General features: G+C 39.2%; 1 protein-coding gene across 1 annotated transcript in view; it reads left to right on the forward strand.

Annotated features, from left to right (window-relative positions):
- NECAB1 (N-terminal EF-hand calcium binding protein 1) overlaps positions 1-12,108 on the forward strand; it is a 53,802-nt gene extending 41,694 nt beyond the window's left edge. Inside the window, exons 8-13 of the mRNA XM_065669415.1 lie at positions 534-610; positions 4,694-4,747; positions 5,957-6,069; positions 8,071-8,148; positions 8,909-9,000; positions 11,797-12,108. Coding sequence (XP_065525487.1) covers positions 534-610; positions 4,694-4,747; positions 5,957-6,069; positions 8,071-8,148; positions 8,909-9,000; positions 11,797-11,825 — 443 coding nt within the window. The 3' untranslated portion in view covers positions 11,826-12,108. The remainder of the gene's footprint in view (positions 1-533; positions 611-4,693; positions 4,748-5,956; positions 6,070-8,070; positions 8,149-8,908; positions 9,001-11,796) is intronic.
- Positions 12,109-14,642: the final 2,534 nt, after the last annotated feature.

A 14,642-nucleotide genomic window follows, 5' to 3' on the forward strand; every position in this document is an offset into this window, starting at 1 on the left:
CCTCCGTGGGATGTAACTGAAAGGAATCCCAAAGACACGCTTGCTATGCAGCAGAAGAGCTGAATCCTGCTCTTAGAGAAACCTTTACGTAAAGAAGGTGAAGAAATGGCAAACTAAGAAAAATATTAAGACAGAGAAAACCTTAACACACGCATACGCACACACACGGCCCAGATGATTTATGAATTTTGCGCAGAAGGTACTCAGGTAATGAGCTGGTTACATCCGCAGAGGAGAGTACTTCTTTCTTGAGGTACCAGCATGATTTCAAAAGCACCTGAATGTACTAATCTAGAATGTGGTTTTCATTACGTATTGGATTTCAGTTACATCTTAAAGAAAATAATTCATATAGTCAAAATCATGCTTTCCTGTAGTTACACCTAAATGAACATGGAACTAGTTGCAGCACAATCTTCAAGAAGCAAAATGAATTGCCAGCTAAGCCAAACATTTTTATAAAATAAATGAATATGCTGTATTCCAGTATTGAGTAACATTTGATAAAAGTTCATTATTTATGTTTTCCAAAGGTTGGATGGAGGAAAATGGCCAGTGGATGACCCAGATAAACAGACTGCAAAACCTGATTGACAGGCTGGAAAAGAAGGTGTGTGTTTCTTTTGACCTGTTTGTCTCTCAGTAAAGAAATCCTTAAACCATAACTGCTTTCCGTGTCTCAGTCACAGCCTTTCCAATCAGTGAGTGAAACATCACCTAAGAGAGCTAACACCCATTAAATCCCTAGTTTTCCTTCCACCTTCTTTCCTGCTTCATCAGAGTATGACATGGTTTTTTTATATGTTTTCCTTTCCCCTTTCCATCATCACAGATACAGCTGTTCATCAAGAATTAAAGAGTCACATTATGACTGGAGGATTCTGTTGTATTTAGTTATGCTTGTTTTGGGGAACATGGGACAAGCCTCTCTATTTAGGATCTTTTTTTTTTCCTCTTCCTCTAAGCTTTCCCACTAAAGCTTGACATAAAGTTGTTTCCTCCTTCCCCACCAGAGAAAACTGATTTATAAAGGTTAGAACACTCTTCATAATAAGTACAGTTCAACCAAAATCTAATGCAAATCTTATCATCCTGCCTGGGAGGTGGTTGCACCAGCTCCCAGAGCCCGGAGACTGCCTGCAGTTCCCATGCCAAAGCGCAGCCATCTGGGCATCTGATGAATGACGCATCTGATCCAATGAAACCAGGGCTTCCAGGGCCTTGTAAAAACCTGAATAACGTCTGTAGAGAAAGTACCTGTTTCTTTTTTCTTTCAATGAGATTGAATGCTACCCTAGCTTTTAAAATTTGGGTTATGTCTATGTGCGATGACTTCTTCTTTTTGAAGAAGAAAACAGGGTTTTAAGTAAGGTTTTAAATTCCTGTGTTGTTCTCTACATGAAGTGTCCCTGTTGAAGGACAGACAGTCATGTTGGATAGATGCTAAGGGAGTATCTGTATTCAAGGATTTGGGACTCGGGATTTCTTCCTCCTGGTCTACTAGAGGTGAGGTTTTAGCTTGAATTGCTCGCAGACCCAGGAGTTGCTCCAGTCCCAGTCGGGCTGATGCTGCTCCTCCGTGCAGGTCAGTGCTCACCAGCAGTGAGGCTGTGCACATACTCCAAAGACACTGATCAAAGCACAGCAGCACAGATACCTTCACCAGCACTCTCAGACAAGCATCACTTGCAGAAACATGAATATGCAGCAGCCTGATCCTTCTTCCCAGCTGAGCAGGATGGATGCTCCCCTGTGAACATCATCATGGGCTTTAAGTCTATCTAGTGTTTGTGGCTGTATCCATGCCCCTTGGCCAGGCACCGGCTCAGACCTTGGGTCCTGGCAGACAAGTGTCTCCTCCTTCTCACCTGCTAGTCCAGCTTGAGTTCAGTAGCAAATTATACACACAGAAAAGAAGTTAAGTGAAGGATTAGACAAAAAGCCAGAATAAACGGTGGTGATGCAGCACAGGGCTCAGCAAGATGAACATACTGACCTTTCTCTGCCATTGCTCCCTCCCAAATGAACAAACTGCCCCTAATTACTTTTACCCTTTGGTCCCACTTTGGGATCAAAATTTGGTGTTTCAGTTATCTCAGCTTTATAACCGATTAGCTGCATGACTGATGCAGTCACCCCTGGCACTCCTGGCCATGTAAGGCTGCTCTCCAAAAGGCCAGTACTTCCTTCGGTTGTCCCTGAGGTCTGACAGTGTCTCGCATCATTTCTCCTTAACCAGCTGTGAAATTTGGTCGTTCCTTGGGGCACTGTCTGTAACTTCTGTCAGCTGCTCACTCTGCTCCTTGCCGTGCTCAGCAGCTCCTCACGGTCTGCTCACTCCAATAAGCCTCTGGCCAGGGCATACCCATCCACCTGCACACAGCAGCTTCCTCCCAGAGGTCATTTCTGCATGAGGAAAGCAATTACACAGCAGTTGCCACATTACTGACATTTTAGTAGCAACTTGTTTTTTTCTGAATAGATCAAAGTTGGATTTTGAAATGTCAAAGTCCATCATGAAACACAACTCACGCCTTTGCTCCAGCTTTACTCCCAGCTCTGCTTTGGAAACAGCAGCTCCCTGTCCTGCCACAGCTGCCTCCTGACAGGGACTGATGCCAAAAGGAGTTCAAGGAAACTTAACATTTAAAAGAACGTGACAAAAAAAGAGACCAGGCATACAGCACTAATGCTGGAGGATGTTTAACAAGGATGTTAGAAAATGATCAAATCTGCTACAGATAAATTCTTCAATAAAATCTTCAGCATCAGCCTGAAAAGGATCTCAGTGCCAAAGGGAAACAGTGGCAGGGCATAGACTTTTAAAACTTCTTAAGGGGACTGGCAAGTTATCCATATGTGTTTCCTACCTGGTGAAGGATTTAGTATTGTATTAGTATTTATTATTAGTATTTAGTATTGTATTAGTATTTAGTATTAGTATTGTCTAATTCTTCTGCTGTCTTCTGTCAAAGGTGAATTTAACCATGAATCAGTCTCATAAGTTGTTTTTTTCCCTCAAATATTTATTTTTTTTCTACATTCATATTTTCTGGAAAAAAATGGAATGCTTTTCTTGCTATCTTAGTAGAGAGTGTCCAGTACAACTTGAGTCATTCCTTCCCTCTCTTTTTCCATTTGTTTCCCCTAGAAATAAAAGGCACTGTAAGTATAAAAGAGCCGCAGGAATATGCATTTTCCCTCAGGGTTTTTAGCTGAAGTGTCTGCACTGACAAATGAGCTATCAAAAGCTGAGTTTTCTTCCTTCCAGTCACGCATGTCATGCCCTTCTATGCACATTCTACAGAAGTAAAGCTATACTGGACTTAGCGTGATTGCAACTTCATTCCTGCCTTGCTCTGCTACCTGCTGCTGGTGTGGGTCCCCTGGTTATTTGGATTCTACCTGCACACCTCTTCTTGGTTTTTAAATGAGTACAGTATTTGTGCTGGCAAAACACTTGCTCCTTGAGGTTAACCAATCCTCACCCAGCGGGAAGCAGAATGTTTTTGTCTTTCTCACACAAGAATTGCGTGCAGTAGGACGTGAAACACCACTAACAAAGAGCGCATCTTGCTCCAGCTGCTTACTGCAAATCAGTCTGCTTTTTGTCAGGCATATGGATATTTTTCAGAATATCCATATGGCAGTGGGCTTGAAGGTACTGCATGTGCCTGGCATGTAAATGCTCATTGTGTGTGCGTTACTAGACGGTTGTTTGCATGAATCACCGATTCATGAAGTGTGCATCCAGTCTGTGTGCCAAGCAAGCATACTGCTGCCTTCCAGATGCATCTGTTTGCTGCTGCCCTGCCTGTCCTCAGAAGCAAGTGCAGTAGTTCAGAAACCTGACTTGGAGCAATGCTGAAAAACAGTCCCTTGCAGCCTTTAACCCCTGCAGGGAAGTTTCTTCTGTGTAAAGTTTTATGATTGCAGAATGGTAGCTGATAGTTCATTTCAAATGAGGTTGAGGGTACTGGGGTTTTTTAGTCTGGAGAAAAGAAGGCTCACGGGGGACCTTATCGATCTCTACAACAACCTGAAAGGAGGTAATAATGAAGTGGGGTCAGTCTCGAGTGATAAGACATCAAGCTGCGCCAGGGGAGGTTTAGACTGGATGTTAGGAAAAATCTCATTGAGAGCGTGGTCAGGCATTGGAACAGGCTGCCCAGGGAAGTAGTGGAATCACCGTCCCTGGAAGTGTTCAGAAACTGTGTATATGAGGCCCTTAGTGACATGGTTTAATGGTGGTCCTGGCAGTGCTGGGGTAATGGTTGGACTTGATGATCTTAAAGGTAATTTCCAACCTAGCTGATTCTGTAATTCAAATCACCATCCGTGCTCATCTCCATAGTCCACATGACAACTTCAGAAGGTATCTGTCTTACACATTTGTGAACAAGTGGATTTCTTACAAATGAAATATCACCTGATCAGTATTATAAAGAAAACTACAAACAGCTTAGGTTGGATTTAACCACTGAAGCGTGCAAGATACTGCAAACAATGCTTCTATTTGACTTACAGCTAATAAAGAAGGGACTTAATTATAACTTCTGGAGATTAAACAGAACCTAGCTATTGGAATAGTTTGTTAAAAAGGTAAGAGCAGACTACAGATGTAGTACAGATATATCTGTAGTACAGATGTATTGCCTCATATATTTCTATTTTCTTTTCAACTGCCTCAAAGGACCTAAAGCTCGAGCCATTTGAAGAGGAGGTTCTGGAAGAAAATGCAAGATCTGTAAGTGCTTTTCAAGATAATGATTTTGACATTTGCTTTTGCATGCCAGGTATTGAGACAACAATCTCACCTGATCTCTTTTGTGGAAAACTAATTTAGAAAATCACCATCCTCACTTTTTCCAGCAATAAGGAACCATTTTAGTTAGCAGGATACATTGTGCAAGAGGCAACAAAAGAATATGTGGGCAAAACTTTTATATTAATTTTTGGATCATTTTCAAAGGATGCAGTAGCCAAAACCTCAACTCACATAAGGAGGGAGAGGTACCATTAATAAGATTTACCAGTCTGGCAAGAGTGTTTAAGGGGTGATAGCTTCTCTGCTCCTAATCACCTAATGCTGAATGCGTGCTTTAAATCGCTGTTGTATGGCCTTCTCCCCTTCCTTCCTCCCTCCCTCCTTTCCAAAACTGCTACAGGAAACCTTATCAGGAAAGACGGGAGATCATCTAGTACTAAGCAATACTCAGTATTGCAACTTACAAAACCAAAATCATGACCAACAATAAACTTACTGTTAAGTACACTTATGTCCCAAGATCAAGCTCATTTTTTTCTGATATACTAGCATTCGTACATTCAGGGCTTTGGACACAGCAAAATGTGAATCAAATACGCATGAAAAAATAAGCAGAAGAGGTGATCCATCAAATTCCTTCTTTCATCACAGGAATTTATTAATTTTCTTTTTTTAAAATTATATTATACAATATTGCTAGACAGGAAATCTCTGTTCATCATTTAACATGGGCTACCTTAGGCATCTCATTCAGGTGTGAGTCATAGCTCTAAAAGACTGTAAGAGCACCTCAATGAAAGTAACACTGCATCCGGTGCAGACTGTGGGAATACAGTCTTATGTCAGATCTCACACCTGGCTGCATCCAGATTCATCCAAGGAAACATGCTGACTTTATTACTGAACATTTCAAAGATCAACATTTGCTTCACATAGTTACTCTCTTATCCAGGGTTCAGACAACTCTTGTTTTCTCTAAGGTGGACACTCATTTGGGTGTTCCTATTCTGTGCCTCACCTTGCCCAGACGTAAAAGCCACATATGAGCATTTATACTTCTCCACTCCAGAGCACTAGAACAGAGACTGCAAACTGTGTTTTTTATTGTTTTATGGTAGACTTGTCTGAGTTTAAAGCACAAGGAACTCAAGATGATATGACAGTAATAATGTTGTGTTCTTGTATCAGCACATCATGCTTGTCCAACGTCAAATGTCTGTGATAGAAGAAGAAATTGAGGAATTCCGGCTTGCTCTGAAGCAGTATGTAGAATCCGCTTCTACTCAGGGTGGCTGCTTGCAGTAAGTACAGTGTTATTGTGCTTGGGCTGAAGGAAGGAATGCAGCCTAATTTCTTGAATACCTTTTAAGTTGAGCTGGATTATTTATGAAGAGAGAACTTGTAACATCCTCTTTCCTGGCATGTGTGTAAGGCAGAGCTTTTCACAAACAACTAAAACCACAAAGATGTCAAAGTGTATGTGCAGGCTAAGTAGTATCTCAAAATGTCAACACATACTATCTCAAAGATGCTAAACAGTTTTCTAAGGCTTCTCAGCTCTGCAGGTCATTAATTCATGGCTTCTGCAAGATCCTAGGCTGACACGCTATATTGGAAAACTCACTTGCCATCCTTCATTTGCACTCACTTGGCAAGTGAACAACTTACCACCATGTTTGCCAGTTCTCTGCTTGGAAGCTTTCAGAATCTTTCAGAATCTTCCCTTTAAGCTACAATTTTAAAATTTTCATTCATAATAATGGGAAAAAATAAAAAGCAAATTTTTCAACTAATCGGGGTATTTCTGCTTTGCTCCTTTTAGAATTAAAGAAAACATTAGCACTGTGTTAAGAATAAATTTTAATGACTCACTAGTGTACTGAGTTTCTTAATTGAGCATGCTGGAGAAAGATGCTATTTTACACACTACAGAACATTCTGGAAGAAATGCGTTCATAATGTGTGCACAATACAGGATCTTCCTGTATCTTCAAAGGCTTCCAAAGCTGACTGTCACATCCCTAATTTGTGAGCCTTGTGGTTATTTGTCACACAGGACTGTATCAGCAGTGTTCACCCAGGCCAGAAAAAAGTAAAATTAGCTGGAAGAAGGAAAGAGTGACCTATTTGCAGTGGTGAGGCACTGGCACAGGTTGCCCAGAGGAGCTGTGGCTGCCCCATCCCTGGCAGTGTTCAAGGCCAGGCTGCATGTGGCTTTGAGCAACCTGGTCTAATGGAAAGTGTCCCTGCCCATGGCAAGGGGGTTGGAACAAGATGATCTTTAAGGTCCCTTCCAACCCAAACCATTCTATGATTCTATGAAAATAAAACTCTCTTCTGGACCAAAAGCTGGAAAAAAAAAAAATGAGAAGCTGCCCAGCCCTCCCCCAAAAACAAACATCCAGCAAAACACTGCAATGACTGCAACCCTGTCAGGGGAGAGAGCTTACATGACTTAAGAACCCAACTTAACAAATGACGGCAAAAAGTGACTTTCTTTCCTAGGTTTACAGGCATTTGGTAAGTCTGTAGAGCCACCTACTGGTTGAGTTTTACTGTAGCTGCATATGACTTTTCCAACAGTTCTTGGTATTTTTGCTAATTTACAATGTGTTTTCACATACAACAGGAGAAAGACAATAAATCGTACCAATTTTTGCTTCTCACAGAGTGAAATATAATCTGAGACCAGTTTTCAAGGCCATCAGTAGTAAGATTGGCAGTCTCACACTTGGGCACTCTGAGAAATACATATATATACTTTTTACGCTACACATCTAAACATCAGTTTGAGTGGCATCTCTACTCATGCCAGGGGCTTGGAACTAGATGATCTTAAGGTCCTTTCCAACCCTAACCATTCTGTGATTTTGTGATTCTATGGTACACTGTATCAGCCAATTTTCTCTGAACCACAGTTGTTTGATTAATTTTCTCTATTACTGATTACCAGTTCTTTAGATAAATTACACTTCTGGAGCAATATGAAAAAGGAGCTTCATAAATGGGTCCATCATAAGTGCAGTAGAATAAAACGTTTATTTTAAAAAGCCATTAAAATATTCAAGACATTTTTTAGAAAAAAAAAAACAAACTCATAATTTGCAGTGTGTAATCACTTTTTTTTTTTTTTTTTTACATTTATTATTTGGGTTGGTTTTTTTTTTAGTTTTGTTTTGGGTTTTTTTCCCCCAAAGCACTGCATTTGGTGCTACTCTTAAGCAGTTTGGAATAAGATGTGTATGTCCAATAACTCTGCCATGTTTCTTTAAATTCTACAATTTCTACTCTACAATTCTTAGTGTTTCCATACAGAAGCTTCCAAGTGATTCCCGCTTCATTGTTTATGAGTTCTGGGAGAACAGCAATGTCTGGAATAGGTAAGTTTTGGGGGTTTGGTTTGACTTGGGTTTGTAATACCATTTTGAAGATTAGAAAGCAATCATGTAGAAAGACTGAATAAAAATTACTTTAAATATGGCTAAGTGATCTCTTGCTAAATATATCACAATACTTCAGAACAATATTTTGGTTGCTAAAGACTTAAATATACTAACGTATGTAAAGAAAAATGTCAGAAAGACAAAGCTAATTTGAATGGAAGTTGTAGTGATTAAAAGTCCTACCAGGTGAATTCTAGCCTGTGGGAGGCAGACAGCTGAGAAATTGAGACAGAAAGATATTCCTTAAGTAAATTTACTGTTAAAAACACCCAAACCCTACAATCCTAAACCTGTAGACAGAAACTATTCTGAAGGAAGAAGTCTCTTGAAGCTTAGTTGCTTTCATTTTGAACAAAACCCCAGTTCAAAGTTTACTTTCACTAAGACTCAATAAAACTTGTAACACATGTTAACACTACACTGGCTCGCAATCAGTTAACACTACACTGGCTCACAACCAGTTACCCAGTACCTCAGAGTGGCAGTTAACCACACAGAAATTAACCTGCGTTTAATAAAACATGAAAGCCCTTCACAGCTTATCTGGTCTCATCTCCTATTATCATCATTGCTAAAGTTTTGAGGCACAATATTTCTGATACAGCATTAATTACAAAATTTCTAATGCTCATTAAGAAAAAAAAAAATAGGCCCTTTAAAAAAGACTGATATATTCTTATTTTTTACAATTATTTAGCCACCTTCAAATGAACTACAGCAAGACATTCCAAAGAAGTAACGTGGACTTCTTGGAAACACCGGAGATCATGACAACAATGCTAGTCCCCGGTAAATACCAATATTTCACATTATTTTGTTTGTTCCATGTGAAGAATCCTGCTATGTTAGTGTGTTCTTTATGCAGGACTATTGCATAATATCACTGTTAGTCACATCATCTTTGGTGAAGTATGGACGAGAGGAACTCCAAATGATTTTAAGCATAGAAATGTAAAGTGCATCAGCAAGAATGAGACTTACAATGCTTTATTTTATATAGTGCAAAGTTATGCTAGCATATACTATTTAAGAAAATACCTAAACAATAGTATTTGTGAATAGTAAAACACACCCTGTTTAAGATTTTCAGGAAAAATGCTGATGAAGATTTCATCAACTTAATACTTACATTGATTGAATAATTGACAATTACTAACCCCTATTTATTTTACATGCTTCCTGCTGTGTTTAAAGAAAAAAAATTGAAACAGCAAGGTATTAAAATATTATAAATTATTGTTTCTAATACAAACCAATAAGGTATGCAACATTATCTTTCTCAAAAGGGTGCAGGATGAAGCAAAGCAAGCATCAGTCCCATATTTACAGTGGGAGAACAGCAAATTTCTGTTAGGGAACACAGATCTATTACAATGAAATCCTAATTTCCCTATGTCTGACCACAGAATACATTTAAAGTAATAAAATCCCACCTCGAAAGAAAGCAGCCAACCCATTTTCAGACCTCATGAGCCTGATCTGGACACACAATTATATGCCAAGGATTCCCGCAGTAGCAGGAGATTGCACTTAATGAACCAAGAATCTATTAAAATCTTCTGTCTTACTGGGAAACTGCTGGATTTAAGACAAACTTGGATGAAGGAAACAATGCAGTTTTTTCCCTAACTCTTGGTGTCCAAGAGCTAAAGTGAACATAACCCAGGAATGTTCCAGGGGTGGTTCATTCCCAGCTAAAGTACAATTAATATAAAATGAAATGTAAACATAATTTTTAAATGCCTAAATAGATATGAGTACCTGAAACTGAACTCAAAATGCTCATTAAAGCATCGACTCTGCCTGCTAAGAGGATTTCAGTCTGCAGCACAGTTGCCATAGAAACAGCATTTCTCACTGTGCACTCCTTGCTGGGGGGCAGTGGGGAGTATGGCGTTCAGTGCTTTTTCTACAGCTCTATAGATTACCTATAATTTCGAAATCTGCTCAAAGATTTGAACTTTTGTTTCATGGAAAGTACTTCCCATGTTTGATCTATACAAATTATATTTGTATTTGAAAAACAGAAAATTATTTTGAAGTAAAAAATGATGGCTGCAATCCTACAAGTATGCTTTATGAAGAAATTTTAGACACTATAAAGTGGTACCATTGTAAAATCAGGGAGAAATACCCTTCTGCAACTAATACATAGACAGGCTCTATTTTAAAAACAAATTTACTCTAGCTATGACACATCCCCACGTTTTCATACATCTGGGCAACTAAGAACTGAAAAACTTCTAATCTGAATCTGATTCAATCAAAGATTACAACTCAAGAGTCTCTACTCCACCAATTAATTAAAATAAATAAATGTGCACTTATGCAGCTACGAATAAGTCAGGAAGACAAGAGTCTTCAACAGTGTTAAGATCCAGTATCATCCTAAAGCAAATTAATTTACCATCGGTTAACAGGAACCTCAACCTATTACGATCACTCACACACCTGTTAACCAACCAAGTTGCTTAAGGGCAATCTACCAGGGTGGCATGATTCAGGTCATCTTCAGTGACTGCACAGTTTTTCTGTAAGATCTGGACTTCAGGACACTAGAGAACCTTTTGGTGAAGAAAAGAAAAGCTAGGGAAAACTGTTGAACACTTATTGACACTATAATCCATGAAATAAACTCTCCAATTGGCATTTTTTTTTCCAAAATTCATTAATACACTGATGTGTTGGAGACTAGTAGGCTTTCTTATCACTACGTCAGGATGATTCTTAAGTATCTTCTCACCATTCCTCACGAATAACATTTTTCATGAAAACAGAATTAACTGACAAATTTATGGACATTCAGAAAAACAACTGCGTTAATGAATTTAATCCCCAAACTGTGTAGTGCAAAACCTACTGAGCCTAGTACACTCTTCCACTGAGGGAACTGGGCATCTCACATAGAGTCATGATTCCTTTCCTCCCATCCTGTCTCTCTCCATAAATCTTAAAGTTCCTCTGCAGAAAATTCAATTTCCAAAGGCCAAAGGGTCAGGATCTGGAGAAGTACAGATGTATTTCACTCCAGCTCCGTCTATAATCTGGTGTTTACAGATCTTCTTTTACAGGAATGACACTTTACAAGTCTATCTTGCTTCTGGGACAAAACACTCTTAAGCCCTAGAGCTGTGTGAAAAGAACACCAGCTTTGAATAATGTCACCAGGAAAGACATTAAAGACATCACAGCCACCCAGGGAACACAGTGCTTGGCTTAAAAACTGAGACACACAGCAGAACAGGAGGGAGGATTTATGTGGTTTGCTCTCTGGGTTCTGGGTGCTTAATTCTATGCAACTGCGCCTATGACATACTGATGCTTCTTTGGATGTTATCAAAAGGACATATAAATTTTTGTGCTGAAGCCATACCCCAATCAATTAAGATTCAGCTCTCTTAGTATTTTAAGTACTCTTACCCTGCCTGGAGAGGTTTTGTCCTTGATGGTATGCAGCTTTCAAATAAAGTAGTATTAGCTTTTTCTTTATATATGTTATATTTTATTTAGGGTATTTATAAGAGGTGGAAAAAGAAATACTGTTTATGTTTAACAACTGAATATATAAATTCCCTTCTCTTTCAGCATCGTGGTGGGTCCTCAATAACAACTAGAAGCTATGGTTCCAAGTAATGTTAAAGTTGCATTGTCTTTCATTGAAGTAACATTCATATAGTAGTGTCCAGGTGTGCCTGGTTATGAATTTATGATGTGATACTGTTTCTTATTTTGGACGTGATCTTTTCCATTTTAAAATATGGAAAACTGCACATGTATGACCTTCTTGTGGCTACTTCAGTGAAATGATGCATCCTAAAGGCTGAAATAAGACAACTGTGCTGTTTACTGTATATATTCAGTGAAAACTGTCACAGAAAAGTTCATCTTGGTTGGTATGACTAAATATTTGTGAAAAGTTTTAGTCTTGCATTAATAAACAGTTGTCACTTAATCCTGATGTCTTCTCCTTTTACAGAAGAAAACAGGTATAAACATAAACATGCATGAACACGAACACACATTTTCATACATGTCTTATGCTTCAGAGGAGTTGTTACGTCATTAATTAGGAGAGTAAACATAGGGACAACTTTCTGTGTTCACAGAACTTCACTCATACAGGATATTTTCTGCCTAGAACAAGACAAGGCAGTACCATTTTCTGTTCAGCCTCTAGCCCTTCACCTCACAAGAGGAAACATATCTGCCTGTTTGTCAAGCCGTTATAGATCCACAGACTTAACATCTCATGACCAGTTTGCTTTGAACCCTATACCCTTACCACTCAGAAAATATTTTCATTAGATTACTGAATCAAACCCTTTGCCAATGAAGTCAATGGACCCTGAATTCTTGACACAAATGTGGGTGTCACAAAATGACAGGTGCCCATGTTAACGACAAATTTCACCTGTAAATCTTCTTGCAGTAACTCAGCAAAAGTGAATGCTTTTAGTATTGAAGTCCAAAGCTTTCCCAGATTATGATCCAACTACAGATCTGTTAATTTTTTTAAAAGGCACCCAAATAGCCATATTGTACTCACAAAATGATATACCAGTGGAAGTTTAAAAGTTTCTTGTCTTTAGCAAAGTAAAACTACTCATACTCAAGATCTGGCCGGCTTTTATCCTATCAAAGATGCTATCTACTGTATGGCATGTTTTCTTTTGTCATTACTGATCTATAGACAAATGAAATACACTGATATGTGACTGCTGCAGAGTAAATCTGTAAGTGAAAGCAGACACACTACACTGAGTACACTGAGGTTTATGGCATTTTTCCTTTCCACTGGAAAAACCATATTAAAATTATTCTTAAAGAACCTGCTTTAGAATTCCATATCAGTTAGGTGTTGGGGGAACGAAAGTCCTAGTAGGCCATATCTCCTTCTAATAGTTATTCTGCTTTGTATATTGACTAGTAAATATCCTGGTTTCAGCTGAGATAGTTATTTCTCTGTGCTGGGCATCAGTCAGTGGTGGTAAGCAATTTATTGAGTTTTTTGAATTTTCATTTTTTGTTGTTCCCTATTATTACTATTGTTAATATTGTTATCACTATTCCTATTATCACTACATTTTACTTTAGTTATTGAACTGTTCTTATCTCAACCCACAGGTTTTACATTCTTCTAGTTCTTCTCCCCATCCTGCCTGGGGAGAGAGAAGCAGGGAGGTGAGTGAGTGGCTTCCTGGTACTTAGTTGCTGGCAGGGCTTAAACCATGACAGTAAACAAACACTTTGATGAACCATACACCAGAACACATTTGAGACATTTCACTTAAGGGTTTTAAGAGCTACACAAAGAAATTGCCTTCAACACATACTGCAGAAAAAGATCCATAGGACTTACAAATCTCCCAGGGATAAAAACCAACCAATCAACCAACCAACAATTTCAGCTCTCTATAACATTACTTGTAAACAACATACAAGTAATAGAATATACTTGCAACTTTAACTGACTATGTGCTACTAAACATCAAAAAATCCCTGAACTGAAACAAGTTTATTTGAGTAGTTCAGGGAAAGAAATCTAGTGTCTATCAAATGCAACTTGAAAGTTTTCTGCACTTTTATGATTACCAGTCAATACATTCTGATTTAGCTTCGTTATCATTTGTGACAGATACTAGAAAATTGCCTTCAGTGCCCAGATGATGCTGTTGTGGGTGTAAGGGTTTTGAGGGCAACTGTATTCCCACAAATATCTATTATTGACACTTGTCATCTGAAGGATGCTTTCAAAACATCCTTCCCATATAAAACATCCTTACCCATATAAAACATGATTAAAATCTGTCTTGTTCCTCAGTCTTGTCCATTACTTCCACTTTTCAAAGACAAAACCACTGGTCAATTATTTTCAAAGAACTTCAAAGAATGTAAAACATAGGCAGTTCTCTTGCTCTGATCTGATGTCTCAGTGACATGGACAGTGGGACTGAGTGCACCCTCAGCAAGTTTGCCAATGACACTAAACTGTGTGGTTCAGTTGATACGCTGGAGGGAAGGAATGCCATCCAGAGGGACCTTGACACGCTTGTGAGGTGGGCTGATGCCAACCTTATGAAGTTTAACCATGATGAATGCAAGGTCCTACACCTGGGTCAGAGCAATCCCAGGCACAGCTACAGGGTGGCAGAGAAGAGATTCAGAGCAGCCCTGTGGAGAAGGACTTGGGGGTGTTGGTCGATGAGAAAATGAACATGAACCGGCTTCAGTGTGAGCTCGCAGCCGAGAAAGCCAACTGTATCCTGGGCTGCACCAAAAGGAGCGTGACCAGCAGGTTGAAGGAGGTGATCCTGCCCCTCTGCTCTGCTCTCGTGAGACCTCACCTGGAGTATTGTGTGCAGTTCTGATGTCCTCACCATAAAAAAGGACATGGAACTGCTGGAACAAGTCCAGAGGAGGGCCACGAGGAT

The sequence above is a fragment of the Lathamus discolor genome, chromosome 2, assembly GCF_037157495.1.
Source record: "Lathamus discolor isolate bLatDis1 chromosome 2, bLatDis1.hap1, whole genome shotgun sequence".
Classification (NCBI taxonomy): Eukaryota; Metazoa; Chordata; class Aves; order Psittaciformes; family Psittacidae; genus Lathamus; species Lathamus discolor.